The sequence below is a fragment of the Miscanthus floridulus genome, chromosome 17 (assembly GCF_019320115.1).
Source record: "Miscanthus floridulus cultivar M001 chromosome 17, ASM1932011v1, whole genome shotgun sequence".
Taxonomy (NCBI): Eukaryota; Viridiplantae; Streptophyta; class Magnoliopsida; order Poales; family Poaceae; genus Miscanthus; species Miscanthus floridulus.
Window position 1 is genome coordinate 45,143,833 of NC_089596.1, and position 14,011 is coordinate 45,157,843.

The 14,011-nt window shown below is 45.2% G+C and overlaps 1 protein-coding gene across 8 annotated transcripts in view; it reads right to left on the minus strand.

The window, feature by feature from the left end:
* Positions 1-11,693, minus strand: part of LOC136518442 (uncharacterized) — a 32,431-nt gene extending 20,738 nt beyond the window's left edge. For 4 of the 8 annotated variants that reach the window (XR_010774492.1, XR_010774493.1, XR_010774491.1 and 1 more), the window contains exons 1-5: positions 10,623-10,734; positions 10,247-10,325; positions 9,769-9,880; positions 9,186-9,250; positions 7,043-7,089 (exon numbers count right to left, since the gene is read on the minus strand). Coding sequence is in view for 1 of the 8 variants with exons in the window: in XM_066512100.1 (XP_066368197.1) it covers positions 9,228-9,250; positions 9,769-9,880; positions 10,247-10,325; positions 10,623-10,672 (264 nt within the window). In the remaining 7 variants the exon portion in view is untranslated. Of the gene's footprint in view, positions 1-7,042; positions 7,090-7,946; positions 8,108-8,993; positions 9,105-9,185; positions 9,251-9,768; positions 9,881-10,246; positions 10,326-10,622; positions 10,735-11,043 lie in introns of those variants that run through there. The other 4 variants (XR_010774495.1, XR_010774490.1, XR_010774494.1 and 1 more) reach the window with 4 other exon arrangements.
* Positions 11,694-14,011: the final 2,318 nt, after the last annotated feature.

Sequence of the window (14,011 nt, forward strand, 5' to 3'; positions counted from 1 at the left end):
CCAAGTGATGTTTTGGTGAATAAGCATGTCTTCAAGTTTGCATTTTCGGAGGTAAAATTCACTAGATATAGGTTGTTGTATCTAAAATTCTTGAATATAACTTGATCATCATCTTTCTTTGACACGGCCACTTCCTTCTCGGTAAACAAACATTGAAAGCCAAGATCAGATAATTGACCAACGGATAGCAAATTGACCCTCAATAAAGCAACATATAGCCCATTTGATATTGAATGATCATTTGATATTGCAACTTTGCCCAATCCTTGAACTTTGCCCTTTAAATTATCACCAAATGTAACTCTTTCTTGACCATCTACTTCTTCATCTAGTGAGGTGAACATACGAGGATCACCGGTCATATGTTGAGTACAACTACTATTAATAACCAATTACTTCAACCGGTCTTGTAGTTCATCTACACACAAGAGATCAAGCTTATTGTTTAGGGACCCAAACTTGATGGGGGGCCTTAACTTTCTCAACTAGTGACTTTGCAACCCAAATTTGCTTAAGCATATTCTTGTTAGGTGGACTTAAGAACATGACTTTCATCTTTCCACTAGAATCATTTCTAAGCATATAGTGAGCATTGAAGACAAAGGGTTTAGCATGCTTAGGCAAGGGTTGTGGTGGTGGAGTTTGACACTCATGAGCAAAGTGACCTCGTCCATACTCAAAGCATCTCTTTGGCTTAGGCTTTGGCTTGTATTGTTGTTGATGGTGAGCTTGAGCTTTCTTCTCTTGATTTGTCAAGTACTCAATACCACTTCTATCTATCTTTATCACAATGTTCATGAGTAGCTCTCTTTGGAGATATTGGCCTCTTGTGAACTTGCTCAAATCGGTCTTGAGATGCTCTTTCTTCAACTTGAGCTTCTTGTTTTCTTCTCTAAGTTCATCATGATCTTTCTCAATCTTGAGTCTCTTGTTCTCTTCTTTGAGCATCTCATTCTCAAGAGCCATATCGTAATCTTTGTTAAGATTCTCTATCACAATTATGTTAGTGGTTGATAGCTTTTTCAGATCTTTCTTGAGCTTTTCATTCTCATTCTTGAGCTTGACATAATTATCATAGTTGTCAGACTCAACCACTTTCTTGCCTTTACTACGAGAACCTTGCTCAATGCTCTCAACAATCAAGTCATCACATTATGTAGCTATATCAATCTTAACAAGATTGTTAGTAGCATCATGTGGCTCATTGGATAATAACTCATGAGAAAGAACAAGATTGTCATGATTAATCTTGAGATTGATGTACTCTTCTTTTATTAAATTGTAACTAGTGGTGAGTTCATTATGTATCCCCTCAACTTTATCATGTTTTTCTTTAAGCTCATTTTTAGAGGTTTTGAGCTCCTTGAGTTTGGATGACATAATTTTATTTTCTTCTCTAAGCTCAACACTAGCTTTTTCGGCTGTCATATTTCGCTAAGAGTGAGTCCCCTTCTGACTTTTCATTTTTAGCTCTTATCTTTCTAATAATTTTAATGTATTGGTTTAGCAACTTGACAAGATCATCATAAGAAGGTGATTCAAATTCTTCGTCACTATCACTATCACTTTCATCATTGCTAGCATTATCATCACCACTACTATCATCATCATTTTGTACCTTTCGTTCACCCTTGGCCATAAGGCATAGTTATATAGAGGATGATGACGGCGGTGTCGGTGAAGATAGTGAAGAATTAATCACAAGAGCGGCCACCTTCTTTTCATTCTCACTTTCATCATCGGATGAGCCACTTGATGATTCAATGTCCGTGAGCCAATCACCAACAATGTATGCCTTACCATTCTTCTTCTTATGAAATTCCTTCTTGCCATCCTTCTTCTTGTATGGCTTATTCTTCTTCTTCTCATCATCATCTTTATCACTTGAGTCATCTTTCTTGCTCTTATGCTTATTCTTGTACTTGTCTTTCTTGGGTTTGGGGCATTGATGAGCTAGATGACCAAGTTCTTCACAAGTGTAACAATCCATTTCGGAGATAGGCTTCCTTCTATTACTAGTGAAGAATTTCTTCTTGCCATCAAACTTGACACCATTCTTAGTTAGCTTCTTGAGCATCTTAGCGGTTCTTCTCATCATGAGAGCAAGACTTGCATCATCAATCTCATCATCACTTGAGCTATCATGATCAACTCTTGCTTTGCCCCTCTTCTCTTGGCTAGCCTTGAATGCCAAATCTTTCTTCTTGGTGGAAGAAGAGTCATCTTGTGGAGTGATGTGCATGTACATCTCATGTGCATTGATCTTTCCCAATATTTGAGTTGGTGTAGCGGTAGAAAGATCACCTTGATGAAGCACCGTCACAATATGCCCATATTTGTCAATTGGGAGGATACTCAAGATTTTTCTCACAACATCGGAAGGTTGCATTTGTGTGAGTCTAAGCCCATTGACTTCCTCTACAAAAACATTCAAGTGTGAATACATCTCATTGGTACTTTCTCTAGGAAGCATCTCAAATAAATTAAGCTTTTTCATCACAAGATGATAGCGTTCCTCACGCTTACTCTTGGTTTTCTCATGAAGCGCACAAATGTCCGACCATAGTGCATGGACGTCTTTGTGGTTTCGCATACGGTTAAAAACATCCTTGCAAAGGCCTCTAAAGAGGGTGTTTCTAGCATTTGCATTCCACTTCTCGTAGTTAACCTCATCGCCTTTAAAGTTGGTGGGATCTTTAGGTTTTAGGAAGCCTTGTGTTGCGGCTCTAAGAACTCCAACATGTAAAGCCTCTTGATATGCCTCCATACGAATTTTTCAATAAGGAAAATAATCTCTCAAAGATAGGAAGGGGCCATCCCCGTGGGACATCTTGCTCTAGGCGGTTAAGCCTAATTTTGAGAGCATGAGGCTCCAATACCAATTGAAAGGATCAAGATGCCCAAGAGAAAGTGAATTGGGCTAATTCTAAATTTTTGCAATAATTAAGCCATACACTTAGCCAATTTCACCCATTGTGCCTAGAATATGTTTCTATTATTCTCCCGCACAAAAGTTTTACACCCTAGGTTTCAATCCTACTCTAGCATGGCAATTCTAGAAATATAAAGACATGAAATAAATTGCTCAAATGTAAATGCTCAAAGTAAAGAGAGGGAAACGAACACGGCGATGTTTTTCTGAGGTATCGGAGAGTCGCCACTCCCCACTAGTCCTCGTTGGAGCACCCGCGCAAGGGTGTAGCTCTCCCTTGATCCACGCAAGGATCAATTGCTCTCTACGGACTGATTCTTTAACACTCCGTCACGGTGAATCGCCCACAACCGCTCACAGCATGACTTGGGTCATCCACAAGCTCCGCCGGATGATCACCAAGCTTCCAATCGCCACCGAGCTGTCTAGGTGATGGTGATCACCAAGAGTAACAAGCACAAACTCTCACTTGACCAAGACAAGTCTAATGAGAAGGGTGGATGCACACTTACTACTCCCTATGCACTAATGAGGTCCTTAATCTTAGATTATCAAATCTCAATCACCTCACTAGGCTCTTACTCTTCCTTGCACTCTAAAGGTGTTTCTCGGCTGAACAAATGGGCAAGAAACCTCCTTTGAACGAGTGGAGTAAGTATTTATACCCCCCTCATTCAGAACATAACGTTTGGAGGCTGAGTCACCACTCTGCGGACTAACCGGACGTTCCAATCAGTTGTGCCCGCCATTGTATCAGAGAGAGCCGTTAAGCCCTAACCGGACTCTGATCAGCGTCCGGTCAGCACCAACCGGACGCGTCCGGTCAAGAAAAGTCATTTCTGGAACCTTACTGGAGTCGACCGGACACAAGCACCCCAGCGTCCGGTGCTCCTCCACTCAACGTCCAGTCAGTACCAGATGACTGTAGTTGATCAAATGAACTAATCGGACTCTCCCTCCAGCGTCCAGTCACAACCAGACTAGCGTCCGGTCAATACCAGATGACTGCAGTTGATCAAATGAGCTAACCGGACTCACCCTCCAACATTCGGTCACAACTAGACCAGCGTCCAGACAGTCATTTGACCATCCATTCACTTCCAACTCGAAATCCTATGTGAATTAAGTTGACTCCAATTGATCTTAGGGCTATTCCTGAGCTACCTAGTGCTAAGTTTGACAAGTGTGCACCACACCTAATCCATTAGACTGACCTAGGTCAAGCTACTAGTCCATACCCCCTTAATAGTACGGCCAAAGAAAAAACAAAGTCCTAAACTACTCTAAGTTTCTCTTCAACACCAAACGATACTTAAAACTAGTCCGTCCTTAACGTTGTCGTCCATCATTTGAAAACCGAAACGATTTCCATCGACAAGGGCATGACAACCATAATTGCCCAATCAATTTTCATTACTATGACCTAACTCAAATTGCCTCTGTAAAACACACGTTAGTCGTAGTAATCTCGTGTCGTCATTAATCACCGAAACCCAACTAGGGGCCTAGATGCTTTCACAGACATCTTAACATATAATGCAACTAGAATTTAGAAGCAAATTATACCTTAATATTGACAATTGTTAGCATATAATACCACTGTACCATATTAAGTAGTGCTATAAGTACTAGTGCAGAACTGCAGAATAGAGCAGCCTGAGTAGTGCAGAGGAAGGATGGAGCAGGAAGAGCAAAGGAGGGGGACAGAGACCAAAGAAGCAGAGCAGATCAACGGAAGGAGCAAAGCAGATGAAGGACGGGGAGGGAAGAGCAAACAGGGGAGAAAAGACGGACCTATGAGCGGGAAAGGAAGAGCAAACAGGGGAGAAAAGACAGACCTATGAGCAGAGACGGTGGAGGCATCGCGAATCGGAAGGGGGCGGGAGTCGCGGATGGAGGTCGTGAATCGAGAAGGGGACCGGAGTCGCAGGTGGAGGCCACCATCGCAAGTCGAGAAGGGGACGGGAGCCGCGGCTGGAGGCCGCCCTACCGCTAGGTTCCAGGTGCTCCGTCGCCTTCTTCTCTTTCCCTCTCCCCTCTCTTTCCCTCCCACTCTCAAATGGCGCGGATTCCAGATGGGGCACCTCCTCGCAGAGGTGTAGGTGTGTGAATCACTCTCGTTTCTCCCACGCGCGACCTCCCTTTTCCTTCCGTGTGCGGCGCCTTCTTCTCCTGCGTGCCCCTTTTGTTCCCGCACGCGACACCTTTTCCTCCAGCGCACGTTGCCTTTTCGCTCGTGCGACGTCCGTCTGACGCCTTGGCGAGTGAGGCGACGCCATACGCGTGGAAGCCATGGCAAGCTCGACACCTCAATTGGAAAATCGCCCAGACGCCTAGGCGACGCCTTAAGAACGTCAATAGAACTTACTGTCCTGCAGAATCTACTTCCATGTGCATTGGTTGCATTCCCTTGCAGATACTTGGGTTTGCCCCTTTCTCTAACAAAGCTCACAAAAGCGCAAGTCCAACCAATTATTGACATAATTGCAGACCAGCTACCTGGGTGGAAGGTGGACCTAATGATGCGTGCAGGTCGAAAAGTGCACGTTCAGTTCGTGCTGACAGCTATGCTTGTCTATCTCCTAATGGCCATTGACTGCCAGCCATGGGCCATCAAAGCTATAGACAAAATTCGGTGGGGCTTTCTTTGGCGTGGTCAAAAAGATGTACAGGGTGGGCACTGTCTAGTTGCATGGGAGAAAGTTTGCCGCCCCCCTGAGTTGGGTGGACTGGGAGACCTCACGACCCTTGGATGGGCTCTACGCATGAGGTAGATTTGGCTCCAGAAAACAGAACCCAATCGTCCCTTGGCCAAACTACCAATTCAAGTCCCTGACCACGTGCGCTCTATTTTCTCGGTGGCCATCATCTCTGAAGTTGGCAATGGCTCGCATACCCTCTTTTGGACGGACCGGTGGCTCCATGGACAGTGCATTGTGGACCTTGCACCTCGACTCTATCCTACTGTTCTGAAGAGAAGAATTAAAAAACACACTGTTCAGGAAGCTCTCACTGATCGGACTTAGGTTAAAGATATACAAGGTGCCCTCACAGTTGGGGCTATATATAGTGGATTTTCTACAACTTTGGGACCTCCTATCTGGTTTTGAGCTACATCCTGGAGTTGAGGAGTCGCATATTTGGCGACTCTCCTCTAGTGGGCAATACTCGGCCAAATCTGCATATGAGGGTTTTTTCTTCGGCTCCACGCTTTTTGTCCCCTATGAGCGGATCTGGAAAACATGGGCACCGGCCAAGTGGTGTTTCTTTTTGTGGCTGGTTGCACATAATAAGTGCTGTACTGCAGATCGTCTTGCGCGGGGAGGATTGCCTCACCCTGAACCTGAACAATGTCCTCTATGTGATCAGCATGATGAGACCATCAACCATATCCTAGTATCATTCATTTCCGCAAGGCAAGGCATTTCTGGTACATTCTCCTTCAGCAAGTCGGGCTCCATGTTCAAGCTCCACAACCTTCAGACAGTTCCTTTGATTGGTGGTGGGAGAAGACAAGTTCTGCTGTGAATGGTGAGACGAAGGGCTAAATTCGCCAATAATCCTTGGGGCCTGGACGTTGTGGAATCACCGAAACCGGTGTGTTTCTGATGGGGTAACGCCTAGTGTCGCCAGGGCCTTGGTCGCTGCAGGGGAGGAGCGCCGGTTATGGTGCATGGCAGGTGCTCGGGGGCTGTCCTTCCTGACTGCCCCACTCCCTGATAGTTAGCATGTATGGTTCGGTCGCCTCGGCAGCTAGTTCACGGGAGCGAATGTAATCAGTCAAACAGTGTGGTGTGTGGTGTGTGTTGTAAAGGGTTCTTAACCCATCTTTCTTCTTAATACAATGAAGCACAGCTCTCCTGCGTTTTTCGAGAAAAAAAAACTGAAAATGGCATGAATAAAATCAGAAAGGGTGAAAAATAGATAACAGTATTACCATGAGCTGAACTGGTTTGCAACCAGTTAGCCAGATAGTGTTCGGATTTGTAAAATGCACAGGATATATAGAGACTGATCTAATAATAAAGCAAAGACAAGGATAATATCAATAGACTGAGAACTGGACAAAACATTAATCCCAAGTGTAACAAGATCACATGAAGACCATACCATTGTTAGGTGTTGCTTGGCAGCATGTATCTTCCTGCTACTGGTCACTGTCATCGAGTTCATGTCAGGTATGCCAAAAGCAAATAAACAAGCTATAGTTAGTTAGTTACAGGATGACTCAAATGAACAATACATCAGCGCAATTACAAGCAGTCTGAAAGAAAAGAGACAAAACGGTCCTGTCATTAGGTATATCTTACACATGTTAACTACCACAATCCGATATCCGAAAAGCATGATTTTTGAGGCGTTGTGGCGAGGTGCGGCACCCTACCCACTTAAGTGTTTATGGGGACACTGGATGGGCATGAAGGCCTGGGTAAGAATCAAATTGCCACTAACAATTGAGCACGAAGATTATACTAATCAGAAGTTTACGATAGCAACAGCCCAAGACCATATATATTTAACACTCATCAGTCATCACCTTGTGCATTGTGTAATGTAAAAGTGTAAACAAAGTGCCAAGCAGACAATGGTCCATATGACAGGCCAGTCCATGAAGCAGAGAACACTACACATCAGACTCAAAACATAAATATACATATCAGAGTGTCCCACAACACAAAGCAATACAGTAAGCAGTAGCAGAGGCAAAATCAGGTGGCAAGGCACAGGCACAATCAGAGCAAATTAAAAGCACACAGCACGGACCACAACAGCACCTAACCCTAGGAGATGCATACCAACCATGTAAAAGAGATCCGCAGAGGAACAAGCAAATAGCAGGGGAGTTGGGGGAGGGGAACACCTGTGCTATGTGCCCCTAAATCAAAATCACATATACAGGCACAATCACAAGGAGTTGCAATGGACAGCAGGCAAGCATCGATGATATTCAGCGTGGGGCCTATATTCAATAAAATACAACAGCTCGACTTAACTACCATAAAAAAGGGCGTACCCGGTGCAGAGAGCTCCCGCTCTGTGCGGGGTCTGGGGAAGGGTGTCAGTGGCAAGCCTTACCCTCGCCTGAGCAATGCAAGGAGACCGCGACTCAAACCCGGGACCTTCCGGTCACAGGCGGTAAGACTCTACCGCTTGCACCAGGCCCGCCCTTCTTAACTGCCATCAAACAAACAAATAATATTATATTCATTAAGCAATTGAAGCTTCGATTCCTGCTTTCTCTAAATTAGCATCGGATGCTGCAGTGGAGAAAGCGATGCTCCAAACATGAGAGAAAAAACAAGCATCGCTTTTTACGTACATTGCGGCTGCTCTTAGTGTTTAGGGTCAGCAAACTTATCAGGATATCAGCCTTCTGGCACTTAACAGAACTACAAAGGAATAAAATAAAATTGCAACAATATGGTACATTTATGGCATCAAGCAACCGAAGCTCTATTTCCCAATGGGAAAAATGCAGTGGTGCACGCAACAGATTGCACAAAAAATTGTTCATGACCCCAGCTAAACCATCGACACTACACCTGAATGTCACTTGCATGTAATCTATCATGCAAATGCTACTGGTGCATCTACTGATCTGAACAGACAGTGAAGACTAAAGAGAGTTCAGCACTACACTTGAATGTCACTTGCATGTAAACTATAATTTTATCAAGATTGCATAAGGTAATAGTAAAGCTGCTAGTATAGTGGTCGCATAGCTAGTTGATTCTGAACCAAACTGCCATCATAAGGGATCTCACGTAATTGTAAGCAAGATTCTATCAAACACAAAGAATCATTCGGTTGCATGCGTAATTAAGGAAAGCCACATCATATGGAGCAGCTGAAAATAATTCATCCAAAGTAATTACGGGATCAGAAATCCATCAAAAAAATTGGGGGAAAGGGACATTGGTCATTGGTGATTATAATGATAACCTGGAACCACCCTTTCAGGGTTTACTAATTAAGAAAATTTATCAAATGAAACAAAATTCAGAGCAATGAATAGTCATCCTTGTCTACCAAAGCCAAACCCTCCTCCTCCTATCATTGTTAGAATACAAACAATGCAGACCACAAGCACCTTAGAATTCCAAATAAACATTAGCTTCCATGTATTCGAGCCATATTCAAAGTTTCTAGTATCCTAGATCGCCTGCACAAACTGCATGAAATTTGTAAAAAACGAATCACACCAGATGCTGACTATACCTGATTGTCCGTACCAAGAGGGAAGCAATCTAACCTGATTGTATTCTACCGCAGTAGTGTTTTGAATGCATTTTTGTTACCACTGCCAGCATGCAGTACCTACACAGTGGAGAAGGTTGATCATATACTTACATACCAACACGAAACATATCAAGATCCGGGATATCAGAAATAAAACTATTATTCTAATCAGCATCAGAGACTAGTAATGTTAAAAGCGTGGAATGCTGAAACTGATCAATATATGTGGCATGCTTGGACAACACTACCATACTAAAATTGATCACTTAGCAATAGGTACAGAGAAGATCATATCCTTCTCTGAAAATAAGAAATTCATTACACTGACAATACAAGGCCACACAATAACTAATGTCCAAAGACAGTCAACACAGGAGACTAGTTGGAACTTGGGTGTTGGACATTACCAGAATAGAATATCAGAGGACACCAAAGATTAAATTTACTAGCCAAGTAACCATTCAATAAAGGACCAGACACGTTCACAAACCAATATATATTCAGTTTTGCTAGCTGCCTGACTTTATTGAATAAACATTTATATTACACAGAGCATAGCAGGCAGGCTTTGCAACCTGAGACCCTCCTATTCTTACTTTTTGCTTGTAACTTGATTTGCTTCCCGTTAATCTCCAAGGTTGACACATCGACAACCTTTATGGAGCCTTTGAATGGACCGTGCGTTGAATCATACTTGAACATATAAGCCTGAAACAGTACAAATGTCATAAGGTTGATTACAGCTACAGTTTAGACAAGTCCCTTTTTTGTGATTATTGTACATAAGATTAAATTCAGTGGATCAAAAAGGAAATGCAACATACAGCACGACAACTGACATTAAGAAAAGTTTTGTAATAATTGTTTTGGTAATCATTCCTAACCGAGAAATACAAACTCAGCATTGTAGAAAGCAAGATACACTTCAAACATGTAATAATTAAAATAATTCCAAATTACATTGCTTTCAAGATTACTGATCATTAACAGACACGACTTCAATGTCATCTCTACTGTTTGTACAATTAACAAGTATGCACAGTCATCCTTTCGACATGAACACAAAGATCACACCTGAGCAGCATTGTAAGCATTCATGGTCCTCACTGCAGCATCCTTCCTCTCTGCACCTGACTTGAACTCAGCAAGGTACCTGACAAATCATCATGAGGAAAAATCAGATTCCAAGATATACGTGCAGCAGGGGATAAAAAATCCATGGATCACAAATTCATATCCCTCAAGCTTCTAGTATAAGAGACAGACAGCACATCATCATGTATCATATAGACAAATTTCGATGCCCAAAATCATAACTCCCAAGGTCCATATAACAAAGTCCCTAAACCAAATCATGCTGCCCACAAATAATCAGCAATAAATAAGGACTCATAGGTCACCAGGAAATGTACACATTTTTTAATGATAGCATGAAATACATAAATGATACCTGCTGATTAGAGACCTTTGGGAGAACAATCTACATGTATTGGCATTCATCCACTTAAGAGGGAACAAGGCAATGGAGTGAGCCAGTCGATTGATCAGTTCATAAAAATTACTCATTATAGTTGGATGGGACCTGTGAATTGAACTCATCAACAGAAAAAAACAATCATGGCAATGCAAGCACCTAAACAAACAACTTTTTGAATCCTATATATGCAGATAGTTTCAGATCAGAGGCAGCTAAAAATACTTATATTAGGCAAATTTTGCATAACTGCATTGTACAAACATATGCGGAACTCTAACTGATTATAACAGTTGGTCGGGCCCCTATCAATTTTGTTTGTCAACATTTGTCATCAAGTCAGAAACAGTTTCATCTTTAACAAGATCAATCCAACAGTACAAAACTAAAAACCCACCGCCATGAGCTTCATCTTCGGCCTTCCATCCCCTCCGTCAACTCCTTGGATGCAATCTCTGGCTCCGGGTAAAACGCTGATTTCTTCCTTTCTTCCTCTCCCCTTTGTTTTTTTTGGGAATGTATCACGCTAGATTCCATCTTTTAGATCTGTGTTGCTGTGCCATTTGCGCTGATTGCTAACTACAATATGTTTGACAGATTGATAGAAAGCTTGCACAACTGTAGACAAATTGAAACAGAAAAAAGAAAGAAAAAGGAAGAGAAGTCACCTTGTCGGTGACTATGCCGGAGAGGAGGCCTTGGGCGTCGGTGAGCAGCACAGCGTCGACCCGCCTCGCCGCCATCCGCTGGCACGCATTCGACACCGCCGTCCCCTCTGGTATCTACCGCCGGCTGCTCTTGGGGATGGAGGCGTGACGGCGCCCTGCGGGCGAGGCAGAGGCATAGCCTTGAGGCGTAGCGACGGCTTAGTCCAGGAGGAAGATGCGAGGCAGCGCCGGCGGGGAGAGGGACGAGCAGGCCGAGCGGACGCTGATAGGCAAGGGACGTTGCAGCTAACGGCGTCTTCGTGGAGGAGGATGCGAAGCAGGGCGGCGCCAGCGGGGTGCCGGGGTGAGGGGCGGCGCCAGCGCGGGACGCCGACGGCGATTTGGATGGAACTAACAAAAATGCCGTTGCATCGGGTAGTTATTTTCGCTCAGACGTTAAAACATGGTAAAATTGGTTGCCTAGCACGGAAAGATCGCTATTTACTAAAATACCATCAAAAGCTTGTGTCCTTGTAAAATACCACCAAAAAAATTAAACCGTGAACTAAAAATAATATTCCATTAAAATAAAGCGACAGAAGTAATTGAAAGTAGCCTCCGTCACACCATCGCACCCTTACGGGTTGTTCTCGAGGACGCTCGCCGCGAACAGGAACGGCTCCTGCGGCACCACCGGCACCACGTGCCGCAGCGCCCGTGCTAGCGCACGTCCTTGCCGTCCCGGCTCTCGCCCCGCCCGGTCCTGTCCCTCTCCTCGATCCTGATATGTGTGCCTGTAACCTGCGTGGGATGGAGGAGGAGGGCCTCTGCAACGAGACGTCCTCAACCGCATCCGCGACATCAAGGCGCTCGGCAGCTGCGCCCTCGTCTCGCGCCGCTTCCACGCGCTCATGCTGCTCGTCGACTCCGGCTTCGTCCGCGTCGACTGCGTCATCCCGACGACCCGCCACCCTCCTCCTCCTTCGCTGTACCGGGCTCCCCGCCGCACCAGGCACTAGCTGCGGGCGCGGCGCGTTCGTGCACAACGCGCGCATCCTGGTCGGCAGCATCGCCACACGCTCGGCCATATCCTGTCCCTCGTCGCGGACGTCTCCCACCAGTCCACCACTCACGCTCGGAGGTGCTCCGCTCAACTACGGCGCCTCCACATCGAGCTGGCACTGACGATGGCGTGCTCCTAAAGTGGAAGGCCGACTTCGGCTCCACCCTCGGCAGTTGCGTCATCCTCGGCGCCTCGTCGGTCTCGTCCAAGCCGCCGACAGGGCCATAGTCCCGCTGTGGCGAAAGCGATGCGTTGCTTCTGGTCGCTGGAACCTACTGCTGGACGTGTGCTTCTTCAACTCAGCAAGGACGCGTGCTTCTAGCCGCTGGAACCTGCTAGCGCTGGTGCAGCGGTTCTACGAGCCCACGTCCTGGCGCGTGCTCCTATAGTCCTATCTGGCAAGGACGTGCGCAAGCACAACATGCGGGCGCTGCACGTGGTGGCGGGGTGCCGCAGGAGCCGTTTCTGTTCGCGGCGAGCATCCGCGACAACATCACGTACCGGCGCGACGGAGGCTTCCGTCACTCCCTGAAATGTCCTAATGGCTAGAGGGGGGTTAATAGCCTATTAAAAATTTCTACAACAATACTTAGCAAACCGGTTAGACAATTATGAGGCGAATCAAGTGTTGCGCTAGCCTACTAAAATTGCAAGCCACCTACCACAATTCTAGTCTATATAGTCTTAATCCACACAATGGCTATGTCACTACACTAAGATAGTGTGCTCTCAAAGGCTAATTAAAGAGCCACACTAACCAAAGTAACAGGATCTCACGACTAGCTACACTGAAGAGCTTGACAACTAGTTTGTGGTAATATAAAGAGATAGAGTAAGATGGTTATACCGCCAAGTCGAGGAATAAACCAATCAATCACAAGAATGAATACCGATGAAGACCAATCACCTCAGAATCAAATGATGACACAATGATTTTTTACCGAGGTTCACTTGCTTGCCGGCAAGCTAGTCCTCGTTGTGGCGATTCACTCACTTGGAGGTTTACGCGCTAATTGGCATCACACGCCAAACCCTCAATATGGTGCCGCACAACCAACACAAGATGAGGATCACACAAGCCACGAGCAATTCACTAGAGTACCTTTTGTCTCTCCGCCGGGGAAAGGTCAAGAACCCCTCACAATCACCACGATAGGAGCCGGAGACAATCACCAATCTCCGCTCGATGATCCTCACTGCTCCAAGCCGTCTAGGTGGTGGCAACCACCAAGAGTAACAAAAGAATCCCACAGCGGAACACGAACACCAAGTGCCTCTAGATGCAAACACTCAAGCAATGCACTTGGATTCACTCCCAAACTCACAAAGATAAAGAATCAATGATGGAGAAGAGTGGAAGGGCTTTGACTAAGCTCACAAGGTTGCTATGTCAATGCAAATGGTTAAGAGAGTGAGCTTAAATAGAGAGTCCCCACGAATAGAGCCGTTGGCTCAATAATTGGGCTGACTGCGGGATGACTAGATGCACCGGTCGTGTGCACCGGACGCGTCCGGTCGCTGCCAGACCACCACGTGTCCCATTCAAATGAAGTAGCCATTGCTGCCATGAGTACCGCACTCAACTACGTCCGAACACGTCCGATGTGGACGACCGGACGTAGGAAACTCAGCGTCCGGTCAAGTCCAGAGAGCTC